The 27,241-nt window shown below is 46.5% G+C and overlaps 2 protein-coding genes across 5 annotated transcripts; one reads left to right on the forward strand and one right to left on the reverse strand.

Moving 5' to 3' along the window:
• Positions 1 to 1,690: 1,690 nt before the first annotated feature.
• Positions 1,691 to 14,487, reverse strand: ADPRM (ADP-ribose/CDP-alcohol diphosphatase, manganese dependent). 4 transcript variants are annotated; one of them, XM_037913380.2, is made up of 4 exons: positions 14,269 to 14,487; positions 12,101 to 12,755; positions 6,275 to 6,391; positions 1,691 to 4,469 (listed from the first exon to the last, which is right to left on the reverse strand). In XM_037913380.2, exons 2-4 carry the CDS (start codon positions 12,729 to 12,731, stop codon positions 4,174 to 4,176), a joined length of 1,044 nt encoding a protein of 347 aa, XP_037769308.1. In that variant the 5' UTR covers positions 12,732 to 12,755; positions 14,269 to 14,487; the 3' UTR covers positions 1,691 to 4,173. The 4 variants fall into 4 exon arrangements, with proteins under 4 accessions (XP_037769308.1, XP_037769309.1, XP_043383535.1 ...); XM_037913381.2 differs by lacking the exon at positions 14,269 to 14,487 and adding an exon at positions 14,048 to 14,193; XM_043527600.1 differs by lacking the exon at positions 14,269 to 14,487 and adding an exon at positions 13,868 to 13,986.
• A 28-nt stretch (positions 14,488 to 14,515) lies between these two features.
• Positions 14,516 to 26,404, forward strand: LOC102947635 (protein SCO1 homolog, mitochondrial). The gene is made up of 7 exons (XM_037914157.2): positions 14,516 to 14,668; positions 14,941 to 15,066; positions 15,485 to 15,575; positions 16,729 to 16,926; positions 19,440 to 19,532; positions 19,681 to 19,796; positions 25,394 to 26,404. The coding sequence occupies exons 1-7, from the start codon at positions 14,588 to 14,590 to the stop codon at positions 25,523 to 25,525; spliced, it is 837 nt and encodes a 278-aa protein (XP_037770085.1). The 5' UTR covers positions 14,516 to 14,587; the 3' UTR covers positions 25,526 to 26,404.
• Positions 26,405 to 27,241: the final 837 nt, after the last annotated feature.

The following is a 27,241-nucleotide window of genomic DNA, read 5'->3' on the forward strand; positions in this document are numbered from 1 at the left end:
CACCTCTGAAGCATTTCTTAAAAATTGCCATTACATTAGCTTTCCTCCAGTCATCGGGTAGAGAGGCTAATTTAAGCGATAGGTTACATTACCACACTTACAGAAATGTAGGGCTTGAAGGGACCTTGAGAGGTCATCTAGTTCAGCCTTCTGCACTGAGGCAGGACCAAGTCTACCTAGACCATTTTTGACAGATGTTTATTTAACCTGTTCTTAAAAGCCTCTAATGATGAGGATTTCACAACCTCCCTTGGAAATCTATTCTAGTGCTTAACTATCCTTATAGTTAGAAAGTTGTCCCCCTAATATCTTACCTAGCTCTCCCTTGCTGCACATTAATCCGATTCACGGAGATCTATTTATAACATACCTTTATAACAGCCCTTAACATATACCAACATATGATACGCCAACAGAATCTGTCATAATTTTAAGTGTTATCTTTGCAGTTCATGTAAAATTAAACTTACGCTAAACTCAAAAAAAAATGCTAAATAATTCCATTAATTAAGCTCTAAGTGGCACATAATACATACATGGCTATTTTTTTTCTCTAAAAGAAGAAGGGGAGGGAACTAGGCTCTAACTTCTTACTGGCACTGTATGGTTTGCTAAAGAGATCCTCTCAATATGTCATCACAGAATGATACATGCTGGGATTTCAGCAAAGTGTCAAAACTTTAGTCTATTTTTTTTTTTTAAAAAAGCCAGGTTAAAACTATTACTGTGCTACTCCTTTAGTCTGGGCAAGGTGGAGGTCACTAGAGGGGGAGACAAGACGTAGCCCCCATTCCCAAAGGAGTATTCCATCCACAGCTGGCTCAGACAGAAAAGAACCAGATATACTATTGCTAGACTAGTGGTTGCCAAACTTTTTGTTGAGTCGACCCACCAACTCCATTTTGTCTTTTTTTAAAATGACCCACCATTACATATATGTCCTCTCTCCCCCAGCCCTGCAACCCTAATGCAGAGGGAAGGCCTGAGAGGAAGGGGGTTGGAAAGTGACCCCGCTCCTCATTGACCTCACTGTGGCAGCTCCTATCCTGTGGGACTGGCTTCCCACTCCACTTGTTATGGGAGGCTCCCCCTCTGCCAGTTGGGCCAAATTTGAGTGGCATTGTGACCTAGAGCATAGGGTCGCAGCATCAATCAGGGGTGGCCAGGCCAAATTTAAGTGGTGCTATGCCCCGGTCTCATCACCAGAGCAAGGAACAGGGCTTAGTCCTGTAGAACAGGAGCTGCTGCTGCAGGGTGGGCTTGCTCTCCGTCCTCCCTCTGCTCCATACCTCCCACCCACAGTGGGCCAGGAATAGCATATGTTTGCCCAGGCCAGGGCCCAGTGATGGGTTAATCCAGCCCTGGATGGGGAAATCCATCTAGAATCTTTGGGAATTTGGGAAATACTGCACTAGACAACTGGTCATCCCCTTCTTTAGTTTTGTCTTCTCCCACCTGTTCACCCAATAATCTTCACCACCTCTTCTCTCTACCTTCAGTTTCCCTCCACCACTGCAGACAATCACATTGTACTATTCCTGTACGTACCACTTTCACAACACTGCAAATAGAAGCAAAGTAAAAAAAAACCTCATGAGAACTGCATGGCCTTTCATCAGTTTCTGATCAGTGACAGCATGAGAGTGAAAGTGGTATATGAAGAAAGCACAGTCATGAGCATTCAAGATTCTCTTGTTCAACAATTTTTATAATTGGTATGGGTGGAAACGAGATGGCTGTGAAGGCATAGGATACATGTGATCTTGCATCAAATTTAGACAGGGTGGGTGGGCACAGTGCTCCAGAGAAGCCAATTGCTAGAAGCATTCTGCATCACAGACAAAATAAATCAAAGCAATAGCTTATTTTACTTATCAGTATGAAGCAGTACTCTTAATAGTGGCCTTCATAACAAAAGAAAAAGGGTGCTTTTGACCACTACTTATTTTTAATCAGGTTTTAACTCAAACTAAATAAAACATTAACTTAATATTTTTACCCATACCAGCTATCAAAAATAATTTAAGCTCTCCATTAGTCGTAATTTACCACAACCATTGGTTTAAAGTACAGTCCTACTTTATGAATAGAGCAGGTGAGACCTATCACAGGACTTCAAGCAAAAAGCCTTCTAGAAGAAAGTGCCATCATCATGCTAAACACCACCTGCCTAATGGGGTGGTGGGATGAACAGCTTCCAAGTACAATTTTGATTTTTGTTCTGAAAGTCCCCCAATATATTTAGCTTATTGTACTGGCTTTTTGAAAAAATGCTCATGGACTATATATCTATATATGCATTTATTTTTTAAAATAATTAAGCATATGAATGATATGCAGACCTTCCTAACTACAGAATTATTCAATAAAACTGTGTTCATACTCTAAGTAAATATTGGTTCTCTCGTATTTTAATTAACACATTTCCAAGACAACCCACCAACACTGTCAGAATCTAACAACAGGCTGTCCAAATCCTGATTAGGACTTTTGGGCACAACTGTAATTTAAGACAGCGGCTCTCACCCTTTCCAGACTACTGTATCCCTTTCAGGAGTCTGATTTGTCTTCCATACCCCCAGATTTCACCCCACTCAAAAACTACCTGCCCAGTAGCAGTTCTGCAATTTCATATTTGAGTTCCTTCAGAACTCTTGGATGAATATCATCTGACCCTGGTAACTTATTACTGTTCAATTTAATTTGTTCCAAAACCTTCCCTACAGACACCTCAATATGGGATTTGTCACATAAAAAGAATGGCTCATGTGGGAATCTCCCTCTCATCCTCTGCAGTGAAGGCTGATGCAACGAATTCATTAGATTTTCCTCAATGGCCTTCTCTTACTTGAGTGCTCCTTTAGCACCTTGATTGTCCAGTGGCCCCACTGATTGTTTGGCAGGCTTTCTGCATCTGATGTACTGCCTTTGCTAGCAGGTCTTCAAATTCTTTTTTGGGCTGCCTAATTACACTCACACTAGACTTGCCAGAGTTTATGCGCCTTTCTATTTTCCTCAGTAGGATTTCACTTCCAATTTTTAAAGGATGTCTTATGGCCTGTAACTGCCTCTTTTACTTTGTCGTTGAGCCATGGTGGCATATCTTACTGTTTTATTTTTTTATTTGGGGGTATACGTTTAGTTTGAACATCTATTACAGTATTTTAAATAGTTTCAATGTGGCTTGCAGGCATTTCACTGTTGTGACTATTCCTTTTAATTTCTGTTTACCTAGCTTTCTCATTTCTGTGTAGTTCCCCTTTTTGAAGATAGATGGTACTGTGGATTTCCTTTGCATATTTCCCCCTAAAAGGATGTCAAATTTAATTACATTATGGCCTATTATTATTACTCAGCGGTTCAGTTATATTCCCGTCTTGGAGCAGACCCTGTGCTCCACTTAGGACTTAATCAAGACTTGCCTCTCCACTTGTGGGTTACAGGACTAACAGATCTAAGAAGTAGTCATTAATGGCATCTAGAAATTTTATTTCTGCATCCTTTCCTGAGGTGATAGGGATAACGTCCCTGAGCATTTCATCTATAAAATCATAAATCCGCTCCCTAGACAAAAAACCAAAAACATTCAAAGGAATCTGGTTTTTAGAAGTGCAGAGTATCTACAACTTCTGCTGATTTCAGGAAGCAAACTACAGGCAGCCTGAAGAATATGATCAATGTTAGTGTTTGAAAAGAAGCTGAATCACACCTGATGGGGATAAGATTTGCATTTCATAACACAGTGTGACGAATAAAGATGCACTAATAACTCCTTGCTCGTGTTATCACATACCCTTTAACGCTGTTGGTGCCTTTTGTGCCACAATAAATAACAAATTGTTCACTCTTAACTCTTTCAAGCAGAAATTATCAGAATCAAGCTGCATTTATTTCAGACTGAGTTGAGTTGTTGGCTGTCCCTTCCCTGCCCTGCAGCAGGAAGCTAGGCCTTGTTTCTTGCTTCTTGCAGAAGTAAAGCTTCTAAGAGAACAGCTCTGAGAGGCGAAGGTGGCAGCACTGAGGCTCTATTTATCAGGCTTGAAGCTGTAAGCATCATTGAGCAGATTTTCTATAAACAGAAACACCATGGCTGCAATGGTCAGCTGTTATTTACTAAACTAACTAATTTCCGGAGCACTGTCTGGATCACGCACAATTGTATTTACAATGATCCTAATGCTTTGTATAATACATTACTTTGTCTGGAATTCTACCTCTTCCCTTTAATACCAGTTTATCATCATAGACATATATCGTTCCAAAGGCCTGGCTCTGTGGTGGAGTTTCAACAATCCCTTCCAAAGTAAGATGGTGGACTCCGTGAGAATCTAAATAATAACCACCATCATGGAGGTGCCCTGCGAGAAAGCACACCACACACTGATGAGAATGGATGACGGAAAGGGCATCTTTATAATTCCAAGCAAGGCAAACACTCCCTGTAGAACCTGGATGAATGGGAATGTGACCTGCAGTTGGAAAAAAAGCAGAATAATGGTAAGAGACATCACCGGTGGCAACCACGGTTAAGAGTGTTTTATATCATCTCCCCACCTGGAAATTGCTTATGGATGCTGGAATCTTGGGGGTTTGGGGTGCAGTGAAATCCCTAGAACTTTTCTTTAAGTTTGGGGTTTTGCGCACAGGATGTCCAGTCATATGGAATAATGAGAACGCTCTCTATCTCTCAGGTTTCAGAGTGGTAGCCGTGTTAGTCTGTATCAGCAAAAAGAACGAGGAGTACTTGTGGCACCTTAGAGACTAACAAATTTATTTGAGCGTAAGTTTTCATGGGCTAAAACCCACTTCATCAGATGCATGCAGTGGAAAATACAGTAGGTAGATAGATATATATACACACACACAAACAGAGACAGAGAACATGAAAAAATGGGGGTTGCCATACCAACTCTAATGAGACTAATGAATTAACTAATCAACTAATAGCCCACCTTAATTGATTAGTCTCGTTAGAGTTGGTATTGCAACCCCCATTTTTTAGTTCTCTGTATATATCTTCATCAGATACATGCAGTGGAAAATACAGTAGGAAGTGGGTTTTAGCCCACGAAAGCTTATGCTCAAATAAATTTGTTAGTCTCTAAGGTGCCACAAGTACTCCTATCTCTCAGGTATTTCTAAGGTATCTAGGTACTGAATCACAGCTGAGTTATGCTCACAAGACCATTGCCTTGGGTCATCAAATCTAAAACTGTGCACTGAGGCTATGTCTACACTACAAATTACTTCAGTATAACTTACATCGCTTAGGGTTGTGAATAATCCACACCTCTGAGCGACGTCAGTTATACCGACCTAAGCAGCAGTGTAGACAGCGCTATGCCGGTGGGAGAGCTTCTCACGGCAACACAGCGACCACCTCTCACGGAAGCAGGAGTTATTAAGCCGTAGAGCCTCTTCACGGCTGTAAATGATGCAGTGTAGACATAGCCTGAACATCATAATGGCAGCCTCTAGAGCGGCCTACAGCACTCCCTGCTGGAAAAACATTCTGATTTACGCTTCTATTCACAAAGCTCATATAGTGAAAAATGTTCTCATCACTCTTTACCAGATGTAAAATGGTTACTAGCTTCAGGGTGGGGCACGTCCTTGCTCCAGTTATGAAGCGTCCTCAGTGAGTGTACCTGGTTTTGCTGGTCATCCAGCTCAGTTGCCACGCCCTTGCTCTGGCTGTGCAGCTGGCTTGGCACACAGCCCAACTGCATAGTTATGTGGAGGTGTCAACTAAAGCCCAGGGAGAGGAGAGGAAGAGAGCTCCCACTGTGGCTACTGCTGTTCCATGGTCCACAGCAGATCAGGTGTTTTTGGTGCACAGTGCCTTTCACATGCCCAAGGCCCCAATCCCTAAATGGCCCCCCTCAAGGACTGAACTCACAACCCTGGGTTTAGCAGGCCAATGCTCAAACCACCGAGCTATCTCTCCCCCCTACTGCTCCCCTAAAACAGCAACTTCCAATACCCTGCAGCAGCCTACTGCCCCCCCCCCCGCACCTAGGACCCCTCAAATCTGAAGCCCCCTTTCTTGCCTCTGTCTAGCACAATCTCCTCCTCCTGTTGTGGAAAAAATGTATGTGTGAGGGGGAAACTGAATGACTTTAGAATATAAGGTATTGGTAGGAAATCCTATGAGCGGGAAAAATTGGAGTACCCCCTATAGTAAGTGCAGCATCCCATCAGTTTATCACTGGGGTTTATTCCTTCACAGATGTCTCAATTCACATGCATTCACACATACAAAAAGCAGACTTACCCACAACCACAACTTTCTCTTGATTAGTGTCAGAGAATGTAAGAACCTCATTGAACCAATCCAGCTGTGCTTGGCTAAATCCTCCATTGAACTCTACAAATTGGGGTTCAGCAAGTCCTGTAATGAAGAAAGGTCAAGCACACACACACACCAAATAGCTACTTCCCTACCTGCTTTGGTTTTTTATGGACATCTGTGCTTAGGATAAACAGCTTCCTTTCCCCTGACAGGCTCTTATGTATCTTGTGCCTCCAAAAATTCAGTCTTCATGAGTAAATGAGGGAAAATGATTTACTAGTAATTTTGCTTTGACAATGCCACACACGCAGGATTCCCACTCTTGCATCAGAGCAGCCTAGCAGAACACAGGCCAGAACTTCATGAGTGGCTTTCTGAGCTGGCACTTGGACATGAGTCCTTTGCTTTTGTTGAATTCCAGCTGCCACAGCTTCGTCTAGTAGGGTTGCCAACTTTCTACTCACACATTTTTTTTGCCTCTGTCTTCACGAACAAGGTCAGCTCCCAGACTACTGCACTGGGCAGCACAGCATGGGGAGGAGGTGGCCAGCCCTCTGTGAAGGAAGAAGTGGTTCGGGACTATTTAGAAAAACTGGACGTGCACAAGTCCATGGGGCCGGATGCACTGCATCCGAGAGTGCTAAAGGAATTGGCGGATGTGATTGCAGAGCTATTGGCCATTATCTTTGAAAACTCATGGCGATCGGGGGAAGTCCCGGAAGACTGGAAAAAGGTTAATGTAGTGCCAATCTTTAAAAAAGGGAAGAAGGAGGATCCTGGGAACTACAGGCCGGTCAGCTTCACCTCAGTCCCCGGAAAAATCATGGAGCATGTACTCAAGGAATCAATTCTGAAGCACTTAGACGAGAGGAAAGTGATCAGGAACAGTCAGCATGGATTCACCAAGGGCAAGTCATGCCTGACTAATCTAATTGCCTTCTATGATGAGATAACTGGTTCTGTGGATGAAGGGAAAGCAGTGGACGTGTTATTCCTCGACTTTAGCAAAGCTTTTGACACGGTCTCCCACAGTATTCTTGTCAGCAAGTTAAAGAAGTATGGGCTGGATGGATGCACAATAAGGTGGGTAGAAAGTTGGCTAGATTGTCGGGATCAACGGGTAGTGATCAATGGCTCCATGTCTAGTTGGTAGCCGGTATCTAGCAGAGTGCCCCAAGCGTCGGTCCTGGGGCTGGTTTTGTTCAATATCTTCATTAATGATCTGGAGGATGGTGTGGATTGCACCCTCAGCAAGTTTGTGGATGACACTAAACTGGGAGGAGTGGTAGATACGCTGGAGGGTAGGGATAGGATACAGAGGGACCTAGACAAATTGGAGGATTGGGCCAAAAGAGATCTGATGAGGTTCAACAAGGACAAGTGCAGAGTCCTGCACTTAGGACGGAAGAATCCAATGCACCGCTACAGACTAGGGATCGAAGGCAGCAGCTCTGCAGAGAAGGACCTAGGGGTGACGGTGGACGAGAAGCTGGATATGAGTCAACAGTGTGCCCTTGTTGTCAAGAAGGCCAATGGCATTTTGGGATGTATAAGAAGGGGCACTGCCAGCAGATCGAGGGACGTGATCGTTCCCCTCTATTCGACATTGGTGAGGCCTCATCTGGAGTACTGTGTCCAGTTTTGGGCCCCACACTACACGAAGGATGTGGAGAAATTGGAGAGAGTCCAGCGAAGGGCAACAAAAATGATTAGGGGCCTGGAACACATAACTTATGAGGAGAGGCTGAGGGAACTGGGATTGTTTAGTCTACGGAAGAGAAGAATGAGGGGGGATTTGATAGCTGCTTTTAACTACCTGAAAGGTGGATCCAAAGAGGATGGAGCTAGACTATTCTCAGTGATAGCAGATGACAGGACAAGGAGTAATGTTCTCAAGTTGCAGTGGGGGAGATTTAGGTTGGATATTAGGAAAAACTTTTTCACTAGGAGGGTGGTGAAACACTGGAATGCGTTACCTAGGGAGGTGGTGGAATCCCCTTCCTTAGAAGTTTTTAAGGTCAGGCTTGACAAAGCCCTGGCTGGGATGATTTAGTTGGGATTGGTCCTGCTCTGGGCAGGGGGTTGGTCTAGATGGCCTCCAGAGGTCCCTTCCAACTCTGTTATTCTATGATTCTATGAAAACTGAACACCTTTGCCCTGCCCCCGTCCCTTCTCCGAGGCCCCGCCTCCACTCACTCCATCCCCCATCCCTGTCGCTCGCTCTCCCCCACACATATTCACTCGCTCATTTTCACTATGCTGGCTCCGGGGGCTTGGGTGTGGGAGGGGGTGAGAGCTCTCGCTGGGGGTGCGGACTCCAGGGTGAGGCCAGAAATGAAGAATTCAGGGTGTGGGAGGGGGCTTCAGGCTGAGGCAGTGGGGTGGGATGCAGGAGACGGTGAGGGCTCCAGCTGGGCGTGTGAGTTCTGGGGTGGGGCCAGGGATGAGGGGTTTGGGGTGCAAGAGGGGACTCTGGGCTGGGGGGTGAAGCCAAGAGGTTCGGAGTATGGGACGGGGCTCCGGGCTGAGGCAGGGGATCAGGATGTGGGCTGGGGATGTGAGTTCCAGGGTTGGGTCAGAAATGAGGGGCAGGAGATCAGGGCTGGGGCAGGCAGTTGGGGCTGGGAAGGGGGTGAGGGGTGCAGGCTCCAGGTGGCACTTACTCCAAGCAGCTCCCGGAAGCAGCGGCATGTCCCCTCTCTGGCTCCTATGCGGCAGCGCGGCCAGGCAGCTCCGTGCGCTGCCCCATCCGCAGGCGCCACCCCCACAGCTCCCCTTGGCTGCAGTTCCTGGTGAATGGGAGCTGTGGAGCTGGTGCTTAGGGCAGGTGCAGCACATGGAGCCCCCTGGCTGCCCCTACACCTAGCTGAAGCTGACCCCAGATCAATGGAAAATCCAAGAAGACAATGAAAAACCCAATCTCCAGGACGCTGCATCTAACAACCAATGACCCAGAGGGAGATGGATTTTCCCACCTCTCAGCTGGGAAGCTGAGCAAAGATCACAGCTTGAGAACAAAGGACTAGAGAGATGTGAGATGGGGAATAAAAGGTTAGTTTCTGGAAGAAGTCTGGACTCTCATGTGGGAACTGATTAAAGAGGTCAGAGTGAGGCTTGGTCTGCACTACACAGATAGATCAATGTAAGCTTCCTTGTGTCGGCCTAGCTATGGAAGTGTCTTTACGTAAATGTGACTCCCACTCATAGAAATGCCTCTCTATGTCGATTTAATAACACGAGCTCCCCGAGCAATGTAGTCGTGGTCGACGTAATGAAGTCGACAAAATGTCAGTGTAGACGCTGCATTGCTTACGTTGACTGTTACTGGCTTTCAGGACTCATCTCACAATGCCCCCCACTGATAATACAATCAATACAAGTGCTCCTGGTGAGAACACACGCTTCTGACACAAGCAGCCAGGTGTGCACACACATAAATGATTTAATAACTGCAGTGCCTGTATGCTAGGTTGACATAATTTTGTAGTGTAGACATGGCCTGAGAGGGAGAGCCAGAGCCAGAGCCAGAGCCAGAGCATGGGGTTCACGACAGCTTGGCTGCGCACTGGGGTAACCAGAACGGGCTATGCTTTACCTTTCATTTCTCTATGCTGACCTAAGGACTCTTAGATTCTGTAGCCAGGTGACTAATAAATTGTGTTGAAATGACTGCCTGTATTGCTGTAACTCACTGAGTGCCCTGTGTTCTAAAAGGGACAGTACAAGCCTCCCGCAGGAGTCTGGCTTGGTTGGATTTGCTGAAGGGACCCATGTAGAGAGACAGTGCTAGCTGGTGCCGAAGGCCCTGCCTAGGAGGGCATAGGCCTGCCTCCGTGGACTGTCGGTCCTGGGCGCCCGGCATACTAAAGGGGTCACTCCAGGAGACTGGTTACAGGCTAGGGCACTAAAAGCTCAATAAACGTATGTCAGAACAAGTCTGTCTGTAAACTGGAAACACACAAGGCTTTTACTAAGACTTTTGCTGCAGGATTGTCAGGCAGTATCAGTTGAAAGAGTACCTCTATGACCTTCCAACATTTCTGTGTCTAGAAAGAAATGAGTCTAAGGACTACAGTCAGTTCCAAATCAAAATCTAGGTCAGTGGTTCTCCAGGTGAAAAAAGAAACAAAATTGTCACTCATAAAAAGTTCTGCCTCTATCATTCATCATAGAAATTTTGGAATTTTTTCCCATCTTGCTGATGTCTTTTCTTGTCCACATGCCTTACACTGTGCTCAACTGGCTATTGTAATTTGTGCTAAAGCATCCGATTGTACTTATTGAGTGTCATTGCACAAACCCGTATGGGGCGTCCCTGAAAAGAAGTCTTGGGGGAAAAAATTCAGGTGTTGAATCTCTCTTGTATGTGGCGTTGCTGCACTTATAATTGCACCACAGAGAATACTCAGAATGTTAAAACTTATCATCCTCAGTGACAAAGTACAGCTGGCTCCCAGGCAGAACTGCTCGTGTGGAGAGGTCTCCCATGTTTAAGAAGGATGAATTCAAACTGGAACAGGTACAGAGAATGGCTACTAGGATGATCTGAGGAATGGAAAACTTGTCTTATGAAAGGAGACTCAAGGAGCTTGGCTTGTTTAGCCTAACTAAAAGAAGGTTGAGGGGAGATATGATTGCTCTCTATAAATATATCAGAGGGATATATACCGGAGAGGAATTATTTAAGCTCAGTACCAATGTGGACACAAGAACAAATGGATATAAACTGGCCACCAGGAAATTTAGACTAGAAATTAGACGAAGGTTTCTAACCATCAGAGGAGTGAAGTTTTGGAATAGCCTTCCAAGGGAAGCAGTGGGGGCAAAAGATCTATCTGGCTTTAAGATTAAACTCGATAAGTTTATGGAGGAGATGGTATGATGGGATAACATGGTTTTGGTAATTAAATATTCATGGTAAATAGGCCCAATGGCCTGTGATGGGATATTAGATGGGGTGGGATCTGAGTTACCCAGGAAAGAATTTTCTGTAGTATCTGGCTGATGAATCTTGCCCATATGCTCAGGGTTTAGCCGATCGCCATATTTGGGGTCGGGAAGGAATTTTCCTCCAGGGCAGATTGGAAGAGGCCCTGGAGGTTTTTTGCCTTCCTCTGTAGCATGGGCATGGGTCACTTGCTGGAGGATTCTCTGCTCCTTGAAGTCTTTAAACCACGATTTGAGGACTTCAATAGCACAGACATAGGTGAGAGGTTTTTTGCAGGAGTGGTGGGTGAAATTCTGTGGCCTGCGTTGTGCAGGAGGTCAGACTAGATGAGCTTAATGGTCCCTTCTGACCTAAATATCTATGAAATTCTAGTCCTTGGAGAGTTATTTGAATGAAACAGATTATTCAGATGGCATTGAACATACACTGCCCAGTCAAAGTTTGCTCTGGAAACTGTATGGGTGACCCAAAGACAATGCCTTCTAAACAAAGGGGTGAGTACAATGGCATATGTCACGTTGGACTGTTGCCCCAAAGAAGTTTTCCTGACAGAAAAAAGATAATGATGTCTTGGTGTAGAACTTGAAGAAAGGGACTTATGCCTAATGGCCAGTACCTCACACGACAAATCTAAGAGCTAAGAAAGTAAGCTGATGCCCAAGAGTGGGAATTTTGCGTGTATATTATGGGAAAAGAACGTAACCTTACTCTGTGGTTTGTAGGATCAAACGAAGCTCACACTGATTTATCACCTAGTAACATATCTTACATTAATTATCAGTCTTCCTACTATGAAGAGCAATATTATCTGAAGCAGAATTTTGGGAACGCATGTTAACCTCTCTCAGGCAGTGCAATACCTGTGGGACTATTCAGATTCTCATTTGGGTTTTTCTCCTTCAGCAGCTTCAAAGAATCCTGATATTTTTGGGTCGATTTATCCCTCCCAAGGATACTTAAATCATAAGCATCAAGTAAAATGAACCGAAATTTTGGGACTGGGCTAAAATGATAAGCATAGTAATGTTCTTCAGCAGTGTCTCCAGGAGAGTCCTGGCCTCTGGCACCAGAGCCAAGGAAGATCTGGTCTTCTAAAGACTTGCTATTAAGTTCAGATTTTGTTAAATAGTCTCTAGTAAAGTTGTACAATTCATGATTTCCCCATGTGTGATGGATTGGGGCTCTAAGCTTTTTAAACTTGTTCATAACTCTTCTCAGAGCACTTTCCGATGTTTTATGCTGGGCATTAAAACCATCAATAATATCCCCAAGCTGCAGTACAAATTCAAGTTGACTGTCTTCCTTATTCCACTCATCAACTGCGCTTTGGAGAAGGTGAAGGCTGTGTCTGTAGTATCTCCTCCGGGACCCCCAGAAGTTATAACCATCCTCTAGATCAGCATACTGAATATCTGCTATGACTCCAAAGGAAAAGCACATCTCAGAGTTGCCGGTCAAGGCTCCAGATCTCCAGGTAGGAGTTGCATCCATAACTGTCAACCAGGCTCCCAAAATCTAATGCAGGAAGAAAGACTCAGTTCAAAAAAAGCTCGGTGCTTTAAAAAAAATAAAATCAGCTGCAACACCCAGAAGAAACAGAGACATCTCTCCAGATTCATTTTTTATGCAGCTAGAGACCTGCAGAACTCTTTGGCATGAGTTGTCACCTCAGAAAAAAGCAGAAGCACTAGGAGCCTGCCACTCTTGAAAAAGGCAGAGGAGGCAGGGGACTGCATGTTTGTATAGTAATAGTCATGTAATATTCCTTCAGTATGTGACATTTCCAGATTAAAAACTATGTTAAACTAGAGTTTAAGTTGGGAGTACGTATCAGTAATTTAAGGGTAAAAACATTGTAAGGATGTTGTAATTATCCCCAAAATAAGCACTACCAACCCAAGAAATTCAGACTTAAGGTTGAGTTTAAAAAATAAACCCTACTTATTAAGAATGTGGTCCCAGATTAGCTTAAACTGATTTTAAAAGACAATTAGCTCTCATGGTTGAGGAGAAAAACTTGAAGCTGGGAATCCCAAAGGCTTAAAAACCAGAAGGCAAAAAGAATCCAACTTTTATTTTTAAAACTCTCATGATTTTTAAGCCAATTTCATGATTTTCTGAGGGCCGATTCATCATTTTTGAACACACAAGGTTCCCAGTACTGTGCTCAGAACTTCTACAAACCAGGGCTCCAGCGGTTGAAGCTGGGCACCCAGAAAGGTGCATCATGCAGCCAGAGGCCAGCCGTGGATGGTTTAGTTTGACTGGTTGAGTGGGGTTCTGGCAGAGGCAGGGATGAAGCCCAGTTCTCCAGGGCCCCAGGTCAGTTCTGGAACCACTGTTCCAGCCTCGTTTGCCACAGGTTGTGCCTCAGCTCGGTGCCAGGCATTGTATGAGGCAAGGGCAGCCTCTGGGCAAGAGCAAGGCCTGGTGGGGGGGGCAGTGGCTGGTCATCTGTTCTGGGCCAAACGGGAGGGTTAAAATGATAATCATAGTAATGTTGTCATGGTAACACAAGTCGCCATGCTATGATGTCCCTTCCACAATCTCTGGCGTGACATCATCACACCCACTGTAATGGGGGACAGTGACATCACCCTTCAACTGATGTTGTTTCTCCTTCTAACCCGTTTCCCAAGGAGAAAAGTTTTGCCAGGCGCAAGGTTTTCAACTGGAAAGTCCGGTCGAGAAGGGACCTGGTATGTCCAGGCAGATGTACTGACCGGACATCAAAAGTCCGGTTACGCAGGGAGGGGGAGGCGCCGGGTCATTCACCCCAGCTCCTCTCCGCTGGGGCCACCTCCTACCTGCGGGCGGGCAGGCTCCTTGTCGGGCTGCAGCAGCTCCCCTCGGCCCCAGGGCAGGGGAGGGACAATCCAGTGCGTGCTGGGGGCCCTGGGGCAAGAGACGGGGCAGGGGCGGGACCTCAGGGGCCCGGTTACCAGCAACTAGAGAGGTGGCAACCCTAGCCCGGACCCCCATCCCACTTCCGGGCCCTCCGCACCCAGCAAGCCGGCGAACTACGAACCTGGCTCTGTCCGCGCTTGGCCCGGGTCTAGGGCGCTAGCCCGCCATGACTGTCCTGGAGTCTCCAGGAACTAAAGATCGATCTGTAAGTGGAGCCGTCATGCGATGAGAGCTCCCGGAACCGGCAACGCTGCGGCCAGTGTCCGCGGCCAGCCGGCGCCCGCGGGAACGGAAACTGAAGGACGCCGGCAGAAGCCGCGAGGGGGCGGGGCCAGTTGGCGGTGACGCCAGCAGAAGCTGCGAGGGGGCGGGGCTAGTTGGCGCTGACGCCGGAAGCGGCGCGGGGGGCGGGGCTAGTTGGCGCTGACGCTGGTTGCAGGATGGCGGCGGCCGGGCGGGTCTCTCTGCTCCGGGCGCTGGGACTCTACGTTCCGGGACGCAGGGGCGCGTGGAGGCGACCGGTGAGGGGAACTTCCGGTCTGGGGAGCCGCGTCCACTGGGGCCTGGCGGGGTCCTGCTCCCAGCGCTGAGCAGCCTGACCCGGCTCGACTCTACCTGGGGGCAGGTGTCCACGGCCAGCGCCTCGCCCTGTCCCAATTGCTCCCCGCCCCGGCGGGCGTCGCCCGGCCCCCGCCTGCGCCCCCTCCCCCCCTTCCCGGCCGGCCCCCGCCTGCGCCCCCTCCCCGAGCAGCCTCACACCTTAACCTCCTGGTCACCTCGTGTCTCTCTGTAGCTGCTCGCTGTCAGCCTTGCTCGCCGCTCCTCATGCTGGGATCTCCCCGGTTCCTTGGCGGTGACTCGCCACCTGGCTACTGCACCTGAGGGAGACAAAGCGAAGACGGGCCCCTCGAAGCCCGGGGTAAGGAGGCCACGTTCCCAATGGCGGCCATAGCCATGTCCTTAATCTCAACTCAAAGCGGGGCTGCGGGCTAAGGCCTAAGACGGGCCTCATGTTCCTTGTGTGTAGCAAGCGGTGCCCGGCCCTCCTGCTGAAGGGGGAAGCGAGGGTGGGGAGGGTCCCTCTGTGGCAGCCATAGCCGGAATTTCTCCCCTGTGTTGATAGTCTCTGTGCGGTGGCTGCATTTACAAAGTACCCGGGTTTGGTTTTTGGGGATTGGTTTTTCAAACAGGATTGTGGTTGATCTCACAGGTATTTTGTCATATGGCAAGAGCTGGGTGTTTATTTCATAAACACATACTTAGCACTTTTCTATGTTTTAAAAAAAATTAGTTGAAGATGGTGAAGTTTAATCAGTATGGAATCTTTCTCCTAGTAGCCAGTTTCCTGGAAGTCCTTGGCACTCACATTTGCAATTGGTGGAGCTTTATTGGCAGGAATGAAATACTTCAAGAAAAAAAAGGAAGAAAGTATGTATATATTACATTATCATCCCAAAACCTTTGTCATTCCCCTTCCAAGCCTTTATAGCTGTGCAGATAAAAAGATCTTGTGGCCATGCTAGTTGTGGTACTGCTGCTTTGAAGGGTGACAACTAGGAGAGATTGAAAATGCTGATTTTAGCACACTGCCTATCAGTGTGCTAGACACCTCATCAACACATGAGATGGCAGCTCCCTGTCCAAAAGAGATTCTGGTCTAAATATACATGGAAATAAGATGCAGCACAAGACTTTTTGCACATTCTTTTTTTCTGTTATGACCTATTTTATCCATGTAGTTTTAGTATCCTTTCCCTTTAGCTGTTTAACTCATGGTCATTTGCTCTTTGATTGTCAGTTTGTATTTTTACCCCATGTGTGCATATATACGTATTTTATACCGTTATTGGTTTATTCAGTATTTTACTTTTCCTACATTTGTTTTGATTTCTTTTTGCTCTTTTAAAGTCCTCTTTTAAAACTTGTAGTTTTGTTGGTTTATCTTAAGTTGTTATATTATACCTATTATTGTGGTATGAAAGCATTACACAAGATTAGAATATAAAAGCCCATAATGGAAGTGTGTGTGTCTGTTTCCCCAGGGTGTGGAAGTATGTGTAAGACTTTTTAAGAGCATAGATTCCCAATTCTGATTTTAACCCCGGTATGCTTTTTTTAACCACTTACTTACCTAATTCTTTTCTCCTTGTCTTGATACTGAAACCCAGTTAGACGTGGCAGCACAACAATTTCCCTTCCTCCCTTGAGTCTCTAAAAGATGCTTGACTCTTAACTGCAGGTGTTCCATCCCAGTTCATGTTTCCTGACTTCAGCATATGAGCATTCAGTGCCATCTTGATGATAAGCTCCTTTTGGAGCACAGTAGGATATAGTTTATATGGAAAAATATCGCAATAAAAAACTGTTCTGTTTGTTTACTATAAAGTTGTCTTGTCTAGTCCTGGGTTTATATTTTGCAGTGGGCTTTAAAATTCAAGATGTTACATTACTGTTGCACTACTAGGTATATTTGCCTTTGAGAGCCTTATGACGCAAACTGTCTTTGAATGGTTTCTGGGATCCTTTGCCCTCTTGTGTGTGGCACAGCTGGTAGTAACCTCCCATTGCTGTCTGGTTTCAGTGCTGGAGAAGGAGCAGAAGCGGGCTCTTGGGAAGCCATTGCTGGGAGGCCCTTTCTCACTTGTGGATCACCAGGGACAGCCCAGGACCCACAGGGACTTCCTGGGCCAGTGGGTGTTAATCTACTTCGGCTTCACGCACTGCCCCGACATCTGTCCAGAGGAACTGGAGAAAATGATTCTAGCGGTGGATGAAATTGGTAAATGAATCCAGTCAGAATTCTAACTCTACTTAAAAAAGGCAGCACTTCATGTAGTGAAATACTACAGTGCTTCTCCGAGCTTACTAAATGGCAGTGGGACCAGCTCCTTAATGTATGTGAAAATGTCTCTGCATTGCTTCACATTAGATGCACAGTTATAGAAGATCAGGTCAAACAGGGCCTCATGCTTTGATCTTGGGGGAAGCCTCATATTATAAGGCATGCTCTGAGTCAATGTTGGGTTCCTATAGTTTTTTGTATTTGGCACTACCCTTTGGGATGTGGCATGTTCCTGCTAGAAGAGGGTTTTCTTGTTAATGAAACATAGTAGCGACTGCTAACCAAGGGCAGCTTCTTGATTAAAGAAGGGCTGGATCTATTCTGGAGAACAGATCTCTCTTGGGATAGAGCTTTGTCTGCATTAGAGAAATCTTCCCCATTCATCCCTCTGATTCAGTTGAAAAACATCTTATGTCCATGTGCAAAAATGCTGGGGAAGCAGCAATCAGTGTGACTTATCCCAACATCTTATAGGGGCAATACCTGGGGGACTTTGAATTGGCTGTATGCATGCCTGTATGATGCTGCAGCCCCCATTGCTGGGGGTGGGGTGAGGCCCTATAGACCTCTCATGAATTTCACAAACATTCCTGTTACAATTTTACCAGTAACATTCATTTAAGAGGAGGTACTGTCAATAGGTGAAAGTTCCTGTGGCAAAGATCTTGGCTCCACAGGATAGGGATCATCTCCAATACCCTGCATGTTCAAAACTTCCTTTCAACAGAAAGGTTTTGCAATGGATGCTCTCTTTTACAGTCTTCAGTATTTCTTGGGTACAGAAGAAGTCTAGCAGAATGTTTAAAATCCCAGCTACTTGTCCCTGTGTGGCACTCCCAGCACCAGTGAAGTTGGGCCACTTGATAGGGTGTGATTGTAGATGGCAGGCTCAGTGAGGTCCACATCTGCTTGTTGAGGAGGGAGATTTGGGCCTCCAGCAGCACCTTGAGTAAAGGAGGAAAAGCATGGATGGTAACTGCTGGCAGGATGGAGGCTTTCCTAGCAGGAAAGAAACTAATGTGCTCTGGTCAAAGGATGAGGGAAGGAAGAGGGCAAAAAGGTGAGTCCAGCTGTATTGTGACAATGGGGATGGCTGAAAGATGGCCTCTGGGCCAGGTGGATTGTAGGATCTGTTGACGATGGGTTCTGTCAGCTTCTCCAGAAGCAAACCTAATACACCTCTACCCTGATATAACGCGACCCGATATAACATGAATCCGGGTATAATGCGGTAAAGCAGTGCTCTGGGGGGTGGGGCTGTGCGCTCTGGCGGATCAGTGCGTCAGTATGTCTGGCTCCAACATGCCGCTCTGAGTGGCGTGTTAAGGGTGCCTGGCTGGGCTCGAGGGGTTGGATAAAGAGCAGAGGGTCTTGGGGGGGCAGTCAGGGAGCAGGGGGGTTGTATGGTTCAGAGGTTCTGAGGGTGGGGCGGTCAGGGGACAGGGAACGGGTGCTTTGGATAGGGCGTGGGAGTCCCGGGGGGCCTGTCAGGGGGCGGGGGTGTGGATAGGGGTTGGGGCAGTCAGGGGACAGGGAGCAGGGGGATTGGGCAGGGGGTGGGGTCCTGGGGGTGATTAGGGACGGGGGGTGTCTCTGGAGGAGGTGGTCAGGGGACAAGGAGCAGGGGGCTTAGATAGGGGGTGGAGTCTTGGGAGGGGTGGTTACGGGCAGGGAGGGTCTCTGGAGTCGGTAGTCAGGGGACAAGGAGTGGGGGCGGTTGGATGAGTCAGGGGTTCTGAGGGGTCAGTCGGGGTGGGAAGTGACTTAATAACGGAAATGCTCGAGGCCAAAGCAAGTTCGATATAATGTGGTTTCACCTATAACGCAGTAAGATTTTTTGGCTCCTGAGGATCACGTTATATCGGGGTAGAGGTGTATATTGAGGAGAGTGAGGAGTGGCAGGTCACCCTTTCCCCTCTAGGAATGTGCAATGCTGCAGCAGCAAGTAGCTTCTGCTGCTGCTACAGGAGGAGCCTTCCCTGATGTCTCGGTGATGTGGCATTGCTCCCTTGGAAGGAGGAGGTAGCAGGATAGGTGGTGAAATGCAAAATACCATCTCCTTTCAACAGGGCGAAGTGGTTATTATTTCTCAAGCTGCCTGATCTTGGTTACAACATGCATTCCTTGCACCTCAATTGGCTTGTCAGCCCTAGTAAATAGAAGTAGGGTCTCCATGTGAGGAGAAGGGACCCCCAGGTCAGACACAAGGGTTTGGAGAACTCCATTTTATCTCATTGCAGTTGCTCCCTGGCCTTTAAAAAAAGTTCATTAGATGTTATTTAAGCTGCCCAATATCATTCCAGGGTGGTCACCATTTCAGTCTGTGCCAAAAAGGGCCCCCTATACTCACTGTGTATTATAAGTTTGGCTGTAGCCTCATTATGTGGGAGATGAGCTGTGGCATTGGACCTGTTGAGAGCAATATTAACTGTTAACGTTTGTGGTGACAGACAGGATCCCATCTCTGCCAAATGTGACCCCACTCTTCATTACCATCGACCCAGAGAGGGACACCGGAGAAGCCGTGGCCAGATATGTTAAAGGTACCATTGGCCTTTCTCTTCCTTGCATGGTGTAGCTGTTCTGAACTCGTTGCTTCCTTTTGTGACTAAAATGAAGGCTGGGCTCTACCAAAGTTGGTTCTGGGTGACAGGAACCTTCGCATGGCTAATGGATTGCATTTCTGTTTAGAGTTTTCTCCCAAACTGGTTGGACTGACTGGTACCAAAGAGCAGATTGAGCAGGTGACCAGAGCGTATCGTGTGTATTACAGCTCAGGCCCCAAGGATGAAGACAATGACTACATAGTGAGTAAAAGCAGGGCTTGTGCCCGAGTCCTCTATTATTCACAGATTCATTCACTGATTTTTAAAGCCAGAAGAGATTATTCTGATAATCTAATCTAAGAACCTGCATAACAAATGCCTATATTTATTGCTACTACTAAATGTTTAAATTAGGGGGTTAGCCCCAAAGACCTAAACTGGGACCAAGGTACCATTGTGCTGGATACTGTACAAACACAGGTAATGGGTATGTCTACGTCTACACAGCAAGGAAAACTCAGGCTTGCAGGGCTTGGGCTGCAAGGCTATTTCATTGCTGTGTAGACTAGGACCCGGCAGGGTGGGTGGGTCTCAGAGAGCCCAAGCCTGGAAGTCTGCACAGCAATGAAACAGCCCTGCAGCCTAAGTCCCATGAGTCCGAGTCAGCTGGCATGAGCCAGCTGTGGTTTTTTCTTTGCTGTGTAGACATACCCAAAGAGGCATTTTCTGCTCCAGTGAGCTCATGTTCTAAAGGAGGCACACAAGGTGTGCATGGGCAATAACCTGCAATAACATACAATTCATGGTTATGAATTGACATGAATTTAATTCCACGTTGTATTGTTTTGGTCTCACTTTTAATTGGAAGTAGAGGTAGGGTGAGGGGGAATGGCAGGAATTGGGGATTAAGGGAGTAGGCAGGGGGATGGTCAGCTCATCACTGCCTAGCTATGATCAACTGGCAGGGTTTTTTTGTAGGTGGAGGTGGGATTTGAAGGAAGATAAGTCAGTGTCTACAGTCAATAGGAGAATTTCTGCTTGTGTAAATTGCAGCATGGGAGAAAATGTGGAGCTGTTTAAGGATTGGTGCACAGTAAAGCCTGGGAATATTGCATTGTGAAGGGGGGGACTGACACCACAAGTGACTAAATTAGATGGGTGGGGGCAGGGTAATACTGTGAAAAATCTTAAAGGTGAAGACAAAATTCTTGTGTTTGTGGAAGTATAGGGAACCAATGGAGGACTCAGCAAGGGATGAGGTAGTCCGAGTGGTGAGCCAGGAAGAAGAGTTTTGCAACAGTGTTTTGAGTGGATTTGAGGCATGTGAGATTGCAGTAGTCAAGACCAGAGAAGAGGGGATTATAGTAGTCAAGATACTAAATAAGGGCTTGGATGAGTTTCTGCAATATGGGCAAAGGGAGAAGGGTGGATCTAAGGGATGTATGGGAAGAATCAGCAAGCTTTAGAGATGTCCTGAATACATAGAAGTCAAGGACACCCAGGTTATAGGCCTGAGTAACTTGGAGGAAGGTGTTGTCCACAGTTGTGGTGGTGGGAAGGGGAGGTGGCAGATCAAGAGTTTGGTTTTGTCTTCTGAGTTTAAATTGGCAGCTGGATATCCACAAAGATATCAGTTACTGAGATATGGGTTTGAAAGGAGGTGGAGAACTTCCCCAGAGAGAGGTAGATGATTTAAGGTTGTGCTTGCAGATGAGAGCATGTAGAGGCAGTGGGAGAAGAGTGGGCCAAGAACAATGACCGGGGGAGGGGGATGCATTGAATGAGATATTGAAGGAGTGATCAGAGAAGTAGGAGGGAAACCATGAGAAGATGGTGCCAGTGCAGAGCTGGATTTCAAGAAGGAGAAAGTGGTGTCAGTTGCCAAGAGGAGGAGGATGGAGTAGTAGCCCTGAGACCTGACCAGGATGAAGTCACTAGGGGTATGTCTACACAGCAGTGCGAGGCTATGGTTTGCAGGGGTCCTCAAACTTCATTGCACCGCAATCCCCTTCTGACAACAAAAATTACTACATGACCCCAGGAGGGGGGACTGAAGCCTGAGCTGCCCAAGCCCCGCTGCCCCAGGTTGCGGGGGCCAAAGCTCAAGGGCTTTGGCTTTGGCCCCAGGTGGTGGGGCTTCGGCTTTGGCCCTGGGCCCCAGCAAGTCTAACACCAGCCCTGGTGACCCTGTTAAAACAGGGTTGCAGCCCACTTTGGAGTCCCGATGCATAATTTAAGAACCACTGGGTTAGTGGGACTTAAGTCAGCTGAACTGTGTCGGGGAACCCTGGGCTTGAGCATCTACATTGCATTTTAACCCTAGGTTAAGGATTTTCCGACGTGTGCTCAAACCTAAGGCTCTGGAATCCACACTGCAGTGTACCGACCTGAGTCAAAGTAACCCTAACCCAGAATGCCAAGGACCCTCCCCATCCCCGCTCCATCATCACTTGAACCCGATGCGTGTGGTGCACAGTGGGGAAACATTAGTGCCCACCCTTTTTCCTAACTGTGACAGTGCTGTTGACGGGACTCGGGTCCATAAGGAGCACCTGAGTACATAAACTGCATAATTAGTTCCTTTGGTGACTGTCAGTAGAAAGCTTTATACTGAACTCTACCATCTAATCTGAGAATTGGGCTCTCCCCCTCTACGCAGAGTCACATTGGCAGGAAAATGCCCATTTGTACCTGTTCTGAGGATAATTAGGACATCAGTTTCCGGGGCTGCCAAACTATTAAAATGAAACTTTGCAACTTTTAATTTTTAAAATGGGCTGTTCAATGAAGGTGTTTTTGGCTAGTTGGATATGAAGGGTATCCCCAGGACTTTGGGTGTAGTGTTTCCAGAACCCTCCAGGGATCCCTTATCCTTACCCTGGCTGTACCCCAGGAGGCAGGGATAAGGGATCCCTGGGAGGCTGTGGGGAAGTTTTGGGACTGGCTCCCACTCACCACCTTGACACTGGTTAGGCATCTCTGAACACGCAGCCCCAGGGAGGGCAGGGGACCCCGGGAACAAGGGACAGAGAGCAGAGCGGGACCAAGTGTCTGACCTGCAGGGAGCAGGAGAAGTTGAGATGTTGGGGGTCATCCCTTCTATCACCATGCTGAGCCGGGAGCTCTGCTGCTTTCCCCTGCCCCCAACAGGGCAGCTGCTTAGTCCCCATTCTGCTCTGTGTCCCTCCCTGGGGCTGCATGTGCAAGGGTGCCCTGGCAGCGCGCACCAAAATCTGGCTGTGCTCTTGTCACCAGGAAGCAGCTCTCTTTGCAAAAAGCTTGTTTTGATCAGTCTCCATTGAAAACTCTTCAAGACCTGTGGTAGTGTGTGTGCAGACTGGTGTTCAGCAGACAATGGGTTAACGCTGATCTGAGTGCTGGGTGCAGGCTGTTTGCAAAGGGAGGTGTGGCTTCCATTTGCAATAGAGTGCAATAGACAGCACTGCAGATTGTCGGCTTAGAGAGGACTAAGGAAGTTCCCCCCAGGAACTCTGAGATAATTCTAGAACACTTCTGGGGCTGTGTGCATACAGGAAAGCAATAAGGCTTGGACCCTAGATCCCAGCTTAACACTGGCTTGGACTCTCCAGTCCTGGAGGGTCCTGGGACCTTAGGTTTGAGCCCTAGGTTAACACAATTGGTGTGTGGACGGAAGGAGGGTTAGGCTTGAGCTTAGGCTAAAACCTGGGCTTACGTTGCTGTGTGGACATACTCTAGATATGTTGGTGAGAGCAATTTCAAAGAGCTCTTCTTCAGGTATGTGTAAGGTAGCAGAGGGTATATCTACACTGCAGTGTAAGCCCAGAGTTAGTGGAAATTGAGTTAGCTGACCTGTGTTGGGGAACCCTGGACTTGAGCATCTACGTTTTGTTTTTTAACCCTACATGAAGATTGTTTTCTAACCTATGCTGGAACCTATGGCTCTGGAGTCCACACTACAGTGTGCAGACCCAAGTCAAAGTAACCATATCCAAGTCCCTAGCAGCACCATTCTCTTCCCCAAATGTGGCTGCTCTAGTCCTAGGACTGTGGGAAAACTTTACTGCCTGCCCTGCAAGTTACAGGTAGTTTGAAGCAGCTTGCTTTGCAAAAAGCTTGATCAGTTTGCTCTCCATTGCAAACCCAGGAGGCTTTCATGATAGTGTGCTTGCGGATCGGTGATCAGAAGAAAATGGGTTCGTGCTGACCTGAGCTGCTGCCCTTTGCAAAGGGTTGGTGGCTTCCGTTTTCAGTAGAGTGGATTGCAGGTTGTTGGGATAGAAAGGGCTAAGGAAGTTGTTTCATGGAATTGTCATGAATTTAAGTTCCCAGGCTCATCTTTTGAAAGTGTTGTGCAGGTTTCCTTTGAGGACAAGTACTGAAAGATCAGATACGGAGTAATCTCTTTGTGAAAAGTGTTTGCCCAGGGTGATATGGTGTTTTTGTCTCATCTTTTTTCTGCGTAAGTTCATTCTAGAGTGTAGCGATTGTCTGGTTTCACCCACACTTCAAACCCTTCATGCATAACAATCTAACCCCCAGTTATCCACTTCATTTCAAGTGACCTGGCCTCCTGCTTTTAACAATCTGTCCCAACCTGTGTTTAGCTCAGTTACTCTTCTTCCTTCCCCAGGCTTGTGTAGCTCAGAAGCTTGTATCTTCCCCCAACAGAAGTTGGTCCAATAAAAGATACTGCCTCACCCACCCCGTGTCTCTAATATCCTGTGACTAACACGGCTACAATAACACTGCATGCACTTTTAATTGTTAACACTGAAGCAGGTTTGTTCTGAAGTTTCAAAGATTTTATATAGCTATGAAAAGTTTTTTAATAAAAATACAATTTGTCTCTGTCGCTAACACTTATGACTAACACGTCTAACTTCAAGCACATGAGAAGCCCAACTGAAGTCAGTGGAACTGTTCATGTAAATCAAGTTAGGTACCCTTGTAAGTGTTTTCAGGATCAGGACCTTAGTTTTAAATACTTTGCCCATAGCAATCTTGTAAAGCTCAGAGAAGAGCCCCTACCAGGAGACAGGTTTTAACTGAGTTAATTATGTTTTAAATTGCAATAGCACATATTTTAAAGACTTCGGTAAAGTCTCCATCTGATTTACATAAATGATCTTTTAAAAATAAATTAAACCATTTTATATTGCCTTGATTTAAATCTTTTCACCCTGCTTGAAAGGCAGCTGAAGCTTCTTTGAATGCTAGCACAGTGTAGCCAGCAGAGGGAGCTCCATAGCAGGATACAGTGCCTTTCCCCCTACGCACAAGGCCTTCTCTCCATAGCTCGCTTTTCTCAGTAACGTTATTGCCCTCACTATCTGCTCTGAGAGTGAATTTGGTTTACTGGAGCGTCCCTACCGCCATATCCCTTTGATTTACATCAGGTGAAGGTCTGGATCCTGAGTGCCTGTCTCACTGCAGGAGCCGGGGTTGTAGGACAGCAAGGAGTGAGAGGGTCTCGAAAACGTTGAGCTCCAAGGTGTTAGTCCGGCAGGGGCAGAAAGAAGTTCTCTTAATCCGGGCATCAGAAGAGCTGGGAAGGGGGAAAACAGGTCAAACCTCATTTTCTCATCCCATCTTGTCCTCTGTACTTACCCTGCTTGAAGACTGGCATGGGGGAAGCTGCCTACAGCTCCTGTAAGGCTCTCCTCCTTGCAGTGCCTCTTCACCCTGTCTATTTACAGCTTGTTCTCAAATTTCCTCCTGCTTGGCCCATTTCTAGTCTGTAACTAGCGTCTGTTCTTGTTGGTAAATCTCCAGTCAGAGATAATCGGATGGAAAGGCTAATCAGGGCACTAACCCTTACTGCCCTCTGAGTGATGCTCAGGGCCTGCAGCACCAATTTGCTCTCTGCTGTCTTACAGGTGGATCACACAATTATTATGTACCTCATTGGACCAGATGGAGGCTTTGTGGACTACTATGGCCAGAACAAGAAGAATTCTGAGATTGCCACTTCTATCGCTGCACACATGAGACAGTATAAACCCAGCTAAAATACAAGATCTGCAAAGAATGGTGCAAAGTCAAACTGTAAGGCAGGCTCCAATGGGACTGGCGTGTCTTTGCTTTCAACTGCACTGAACTTATAAGACTGTCCTTATGTCACATATTTCCTCTCCAAATAAGAAAGGTACATTGTGTTTATTTCTGTGAAATGTAGCTGCTTATCAGAAATTTGTACATAACCTTTCCCATTGGGTGTATTTGGCAGCAATGACCATGCTGCAGAATAAGAAACTCATTTGGGATTCTTATGGAACTGGGGAGCAAAGAATTTAAAATTTTTACAAAACTATTTTTGTTGGTGAAGGTATCTCTGCATTAGTTATGCACTCACTTTTGGCAAGAGATAAGTGAGAACTGCTCTCTGCAGGGAAGGCTGTTCTCTGATGTAAGTTGCTGACACTTTGGCATACCAAAGGGCTGTTCCCCCTTCTCTTTTCTGCAGTGCCTTTTGCTCTTGCACAGACACTTGTAATGTTCTGTCCACAGTAATGAGCCTTAATAGCAGTCCTACCCTGTGGTTTACTGGAGAGCACTGAAGGCACATCCTCTTCCACTTGTGGGACCAGCCCTGTACAATAACTGAGTATTTTTGGGCTCGAGCCCAGGGATGCAGCATCATTTCCAGGCAAGGTTTCCAATGTCCTAATGTAGAATGGTATTACTCTTACTAGTAATGAAATAAATTATGAGTTGGGGATGGATTTTCTTCTGGTGTAACCAGCTGCCTGTAGCTTTTTAGTCTGACAGTTATGAAGCACTGAATAATGGAGTGGAGGAGTGATCAGTGATTGGTGTATGTGCCCAAGGCTGTTGATCAGGTAAAATGTGTGCAATGCTCTGATTGTAAAATAAAGGAATGAATCTTATGTTGCATGCAGTTAATTTTCGTGGATGTCACGGCAGCTATCAAATCTGAATACCACCTTCAAAGGGAGCAGAGTGAGTGTCGCGTATATCCAGTGCCGCACACTGACAGCAGAGAATGCAGCGACTACTCACCGTGCGTTGACGGTTGCTTTGAATAGGCTAAAATCCATATTTAAATGGGCATGTGAACAATCCTGGTCAGAAGTGCACAGTGCAGTCTTATGGGTAGTAGAGTGGCAATGTGTTCCTTGTCACTCTGGCACATCCACAGCAGAGAGGCTTCTCTCTTAGCTTGGCAGCCTAAAGCTGTCTTGTACAGTTACTATGTTTTAAAGAGCCTGAGAACACTCACTCTTCGGCACTCCACAGGCCTTAGTGGTGGCTGTATATGCTCCTGTATCAATAGCACATCTGTCACACACACCATGCATTTAAGGAGTTACTCTGCCTTAACATAGCTGAGGTCATAGTTAGGGTTTTGCATTGAGTGATGACAATGGTTAGAGGGAGTGTTGTTCACACCACTTCTGTGATAATGAATTAATCAGTACATGAGAAGCAGCATGTGAAGCAAAGCCCAGACTTTCAGATTTCATACAAAAGGGGTCTGAAAAAAACAAGACAATCTAGTTCAAATGACAGTGGTGAGTTTGAAGCTTATTCTCTCTCTATTCATCTAATTTTCATTAAATTACCATGAAAAAATCCAAGTATTAGTCAAAGTTCACATTTGTTTTGGGTTTTTTGCCCTTTTTAGGAAGGTCATCCAGGAGGTATGCTGTCTGCAGTAAACATGAATCTGTGTGGAACAAATCATGCCATTAGCTTTATTGCTT

This window comes from Chelonia mydas, chromosome 14, assembly GCF_015237465.2.
Source record: "Chelonia mydas isolate rCheMyd1 chromosome 14, rCheMyd1.pri.v2, whole genome shotgun sequence".
Lineage (NCBI taxonomy): Eukaryota > Metazoa > Chordata > Testudines > Cheloniidae > Chelonia > Chelonia mydas.

What these genes read in the sequence shown, in the direction of transcription:
- ADPRM (XM_043527601.1), bottom strand. Translation starts at nt 13,469, where the DNA reads ATGATGCACCTTTCTGGGTGCCCAGCTTCAACCGCTGGAGCCCTGGTT. An exon ending in GAATCTGAATAGTCCCACAG is followed by an intron (nt 6,392 to 12,100) that starts GTATTGCACTGC and finishes TCTTCATTACAG; the next exon opens with GACTTGCTGAACCCCAATTT. An exon ending in AGAGAAAGTTGTGGTTGTGG is followed by an intron (nt 4,470 to 6,274) that starts GTAAGTCTGCTT and finishes TTCCAACTGCAG; the next exon opens with GTCACATTCCCATTCATCCA.
- LOC102947635 (XM_037914157.2), top strand. Translation starts at nt 14,588, where the DNA reads ATGGCGGCGGCCGGGCGGGTCTCTCTGCTCCGGGCGCTGGGACTCTAC. An exon ending in CAAGAAAAAAAAGGAAGAAA is followed by an intron (nt 15,576 to 16,728) that starts GTATGTATATAT and finishes GTCTGGTTTCAG; the next exon opens with TGCTGGAGAAGGAGCAGAAG. An exon ending in CGTGGCCAGATATGTTAAAG is followed by an intron (nt 19,533 to 19,680) that starts GTACCATTGGCC and finishes ATTTCTGTTTAG; the next exon opens with AGTTTTCTCCCAAACTGGTT.